The 5150-nt window shown below is 28.4% G+C and overlaps 1 protein-coding gene across 4 annotated transcripts in view; it reads left to right on the top strand.

Annotated features, from left to right (window-relative positions):
- The first annotated feature begins 724 nt into the window (after positions 1–724).
- The window catches only part of Shmt (serine hydroxymethyl transferase), a 10026-nt gene continuing 5600 nt past the window's right edge, over positions 725–5150 (top strand). The window contains exons 1-4 of one of the 4 annotated variants that reach the window (XM_014415572.2): positions 725–880; positions 1901–2116; positions 3754–3929; positions 4130–4312. In XM_014415572.2, coding sequence (XP_014271058.1) covers positions 876–880; positions 1901–2116; positions 3754–3929; positions 4130–4312 — 580 coding nt within the window. In that variant the 5' untranslated portion in view covers positions 725–875. Of the gene's footprint in view, positions 881–1223; positions 1430–1467; positions 1738–1900; positions 2117–3753; positions 3930–4129; positions 4313–5150 lie in introns of those variants that run through there. The other 3 variants (XM_014415573.3, XM_014415574.2, XM_014415571.3) reach the window with 3 other exon arrangements.

Raw genomic sequence — 5150 nt, 5'->3', positions numbered from 1 at the left:
TTTATATTTTTTTTTTGGATGGAAGAATAAAGTCAGGAAAAACATTTGTATGGTGGGGTATATCCTGAATCAGCTCTATCAATATATTTTCAGATAAAAAAAAATTGCGTGCTGCTATTAAAGTTAATTTGTGTGAATTTTTTTAATTTCCCAAACATTATACAAAGAAACTGATTTTTTTTTTCAACTAACCAATAAGACCTTCCCATATTCACTAGTCAAACGTCTACTGTTTTATTTTAAATTGTAATGGGATTGGAATTTTCCATATAGCCAGTTATAAATTCATTTATTTGTATTCCCATTATTTTCACCATGGTTGGGGGTTTAAGTTTTTCTTAAAAATAATTCATAAATGAATTTGATTCATAAAAATGAATTTGATGATTAACTTTTTCAAAGTTCTTAAATATTTTATAAACCATTAATGTTTTAAAAAATAATTTTTTTTCGGAACGTTTACTTTATTCATCGAAAAATGTTTAAGCTATCCATATTGTATTACAATTTTCGTTGTCGTACTAATTATTAACAAGGCAAGAACATATTTATTCCTAAGAAAGATCATTGAATATTTCTGAAGCTATTTTAAATGATGGTACACTAACATTTCTGTTGTGATATTAATATATTCATATGAAATAGTTAGAACAATTCAATGACAAATATGAACGTAGGTATACTCGTTACGTCACACCACTTCACTTCATGCAGTGCAGTACTAGCACTTGGGTATTAGTGCTATGCAATCGGCTGTATGGTGCGTCTTTCACAGTTGTTAGCGGCAAACTAGTTAAAAACGAACTCTTTATTAGAGGTTGTTACATAATATATCATTTATTGTGGCTTTAAGACTACGTTGTCGGTTAATTAAAATGAGGTATGTTAACTGCTGTAATTAAATATTTTTTATTAATCCGCTAATCCTATTAAAATTCGCTCAACGCTCTTGGACTCACGTTTATTAGTAATGAATTAAAAGTTCAATAATAATGTCCAATAACAATTATCTTATCCCTATTTGTTATTTCCCTAGATATGTTCGGTCCTGTTCAAATAATTCTTATGTCCTGATGCTTTTCCAGTTTCCTATTAGTTGTCGAGTCCGATCTTGTATATTGTGACGTTCGAAATTATTTTTTTTTTTTTATCGACGTAGAAATCGTTATAATTAATGCAAAAAAAAGTTATCTACGAGTTCATGGTCAATAAGAACCTACGAGATATCTAGACCTAGACCCCCCACTTTGTTCGCTGGGTATCTCCGTTATTATAAGATTAAGTTTTTTCTGCTAGTGGTTCAATTAGTAACTCCGATACTCCTGGTGGATTCGTTTGACATATAACACTTCTTGCCGATTTCATTTATTTCCAGTGTAAGTTGCATGTACAGTGCTTAGGAAAGTACCTCTTAGCAAGAATTCAACAGGTGGTTTATTTTAAAACGTTTGTTTACTTTTTGTTAATACTGTCCAGAACTATAGCCAATTAGTAAAGTTTATGTGTTTTGCTGTATGTCTTTTCTTTGTATGATAGGAGTTTAAAAAAATTTATCCTGATATTATCAATAGCATCTAAATGGTTTTTGTCAGGGAAATCGTCATTTATTTTTTTTACAAGTTATCAATCAGTTAATCTCTAATATTTTTTCGCACAATTCGGATATAACATGTTCAGGAGAGTATTAAATTATAATTTTATTTATCAGTCTCCTAGAAAATGGTTAGCCTCAGGAAGGTAAATGTTAACTTAAATATTATCCTTTATCTACATCATGAGAATTTATTTTATTTAATTGATGAACTTGATAAAAAGCTTTTAGCTGAATGAATGACAATACTTATTTCTTCTTACAATGTTCTTTTTATTTACAGTTTAATAATGTATATTAATTTTGTAGTGCCAGTAATTTTACAATGGGTGTTAGTGACAACATTTTGAACCAGACTGTTTGGGATTCTGATCCTGAGCTCTTTCAATTGATGAAACAAGAAAAAGAAAGGCAGAAAAAAGGACTTGAAATGATTGCGTCTGAGAATTTTACTTCCCTTTCTGTATTACAATGTCTAAGTTCATGCCTTCATAACAAATATTCTGAAGGTCTCCCAGGAAAAAGGTATTGTTTTGTTGAATTATGATATTGTTTTGAAAATTTGTACCAATTTAGATTTCTACTTTCCTTACCTTCCAGGTAAGGAAAGAATTAAAAATAAAATTGAATGGTTATCATCTCAAATTTTCAATGTAGTTTTCAACAAATCTATTTCTTTTAGAGCGCCCAGAATTCATAAAAGTATTACTGGCTATTGGCTTGTCTGTTGGCCTGTGCCATGGCCATATCTTCAACCAATTTTGTTACTTCTATTTTTGTTTTGTTTTCGGATTCTGTGATTCTTGTCATTACAGATACGACACGCTGTGCACAAAAGTTACTGTACAACAAGCAAAAAACATATGTTTCTCTATACTTTAGTGCCTGAACGGATCTAATGATCTTGCTTAAAGCCCTCCACTTAAAGCCTTAAAAAGTTTAGTATAGAATATAAATCTACAGTAAAAAGTTTTGGAGGAAAGAAAATTTCATTTTGTAATAACTCTAAAAGTGATAATCTGTATTTATTTTTTTTAAGATAGTAGAATTTCTTAAAATCAAAAAAGAAAAAAAAAATTGAAATTATCCATTAAATTATTCAATTCAAATAATCAAATTATCAAAAAATGAAAGGATCAATATTAACAGAGATATAACTTTGTATTCTTATTTTTACTTCCATCCAGGTAAGGAGAGTATTGTTATCTCCATCTGTTTTGGATTATCTACGGTTGCTAGAGACATTAAGTTCTATTTCTTAGCATCATGAAACTTTATCAGAACTTATCGCCAGTAAAAGTTGGATATCACATAACTTTCAGTTTCTTCTTTTCAGGAGAGAAACAGAAAATTGAATTTTCTACTTCTAAATTGAGATATTAAAAAAAAGAAGATAGTATCCTAGCTAGTTACTATGAAGTAATATGAAATAATTAATAATGCAAAATTGCAACAACAATATGAATTGATATTAGTTTACAACAATTATTTGTTACACATCAAATTTGAAATATAAAATCCCCCTAAATCAAAACGATATAGGCTTACCTGGTTTCAAATTTTTGCTGATGATGCGCTTAAGTATAGCTGTTTTATGAATCACAATATTAACTTCAGTGTTTTTATATACATTAAATTATTCATTGCCGATCAAAGTTTTTTTATTATTTAGAATCATATTTAGCTTTACACTTTATTTCATTTTAATTCTCTAAAGAAACTTAAAATTTGGTTTCTCTCGTCGAAATGTTTTGTTGAGATTTTATGTTGTTCATTTCTACATAATGTTACATCAACATTTATTAAAAAAATGTTTTTAGTAACAATTGACTTCTTTTTACTTGACACATATAACTTAACATATGAATTAAAACTTGATAACTCAGTTGTGAAGGAAAAATATTTATATAATTTATTATGGACATCATTCCAATGATATTACTTAATCTTTAAAAGGTGCGGGTGCGGTAAAAAGAACTCAAACAGTAATTAAACTATTTGACCACTCCCAGAACATCTTCCTTTTAAATATTACTCAAAATCAATCAACAATCTTCCAATTAATTAATCTTGTTTTCCTATGCTTTATGATTGGAAATTCTTAATGTTTTATTATTATGATTTATATTATTTACTTTTATCGAATGCTACTTATATTTTAGATACTATGGTGGAAATGAATTTATTGACAAAGTCGAAGTATTATGTCAAAAAAGGGCACTTGAAGCATTTGGTCTCTCTGAAAATGAGTGGGGTGTTAATGTTCAACCTTATTCTGGTTCTCCTGCTAATCTTGCAGTTTTAACTGGCCTATGTGCACCACATGATCGAATCATGGGTACAAAAAAATTTAATCCTTTTGTTTTTTATAGTAATATAGTATATTAATTGGAAATGAGTATCTATTATTAAGACTTTTTCCATTGATTATATTTTAATCCTCTTTCTTGCCTGTTCACTATAGAGAGAAAATCAGCTGTATTAGTAAATTTTGTTTATATTTAAACAGATGAAGTTTAACTTTTTGTCATTTTATAGGCCTGGATTTACCTGATGGTGGTCATTTGACTCATGGTTTTATGACACCTACCAAGCGAATTTCAGCCACTTCAATATTCTTTGAATCTTTTCCTTACAAAGTTAATCCAAAGACTGGACTGATTGATTATGATAAGTTAGAAGAAAATGCAAAACTTTTTAGGCCAAAAATCATCATAGCAGGTAATTTATTTTTGTTCATTGGAGTTAGTAGTACTCCTTTTTAGGGTGATAATTAAAAAACTTGTATCGTTTTCTCCTTATTTTTAGTGTTGTTAATTCATGAAGTTATATACTGATAAAGTTTAGTTTTTTGCCACCTCAGTAAAAATTTTGTTTGTGTAGTACTTTCAAATCATAGTCTTGAAAGATTAATATTTTAATGAATCCTTATTTATCTGGAAATAAAAAATATTTATCTATGGCCTAGGAAAGAAATTGAATATAAAGATTTAAGTTAAAAATATAATAATGAGAAGATTGTTGGCCATAAATAATATTATGAGGAGAAGATGGTTAGGGGTTTGGTTAGTGAAGAACACGAAGAAGTAAAAACTTATTTATTGATCTCAACGTTTCAGCCAGAATTTCTAGCCTTCATCAGGCCTTAAAACAAAAACAAGATAACAACCAGTGAAAATAAAATGATGTATAAGGATATTATGGATACATAATGTGTACATTATACATAATCTGTCAACACTATTTATGTATCCGTAATGTTACTTATTTGCTAATCATTCCATGTATCCTTTTATTGATTGATTGCTATCTTGTTTTTGTTCTTAGCCCTGATGAAGGCTAGAAATTCGTTGGCACTAATAAATAAGCTTTTACTTGTTTGTGTTCTTCACTGACCAAATCCACAATCATCTTCTCATAAGTTAAAAATACTATTTGTTTTCTCAATAGTTAACTGAAATAAGAATAAATTTGAACCATTATGTTTATACTGATGTGGGATCAAAAATTTTTTAATTCCTGAGTTGTCATGTTTTCATTGTATTGTAAAATATTGAAT

Source organism: Halyomorpha halys, unplaced genomic scaffold (genome assembly GCF_000696795.3).
Source record: "Halyomorpha halys isolate HHAL.00 unplaced genomic scaffold, Hhal_1.1 Scaffold103.1, whole genome shotgun sequence".
Lineage (NCBI taxonomy): Eukaryota > Metazoa > Arthropoda > Insecta > Hemiptera > Pentatomidae > Halyomorpha > Halyomorpha halys.
The sequence above is the reverse complement of the archived record's forward strand: the minus strand, read 5'-3'. Positions and strand labels throughout refer to the sequence as shown.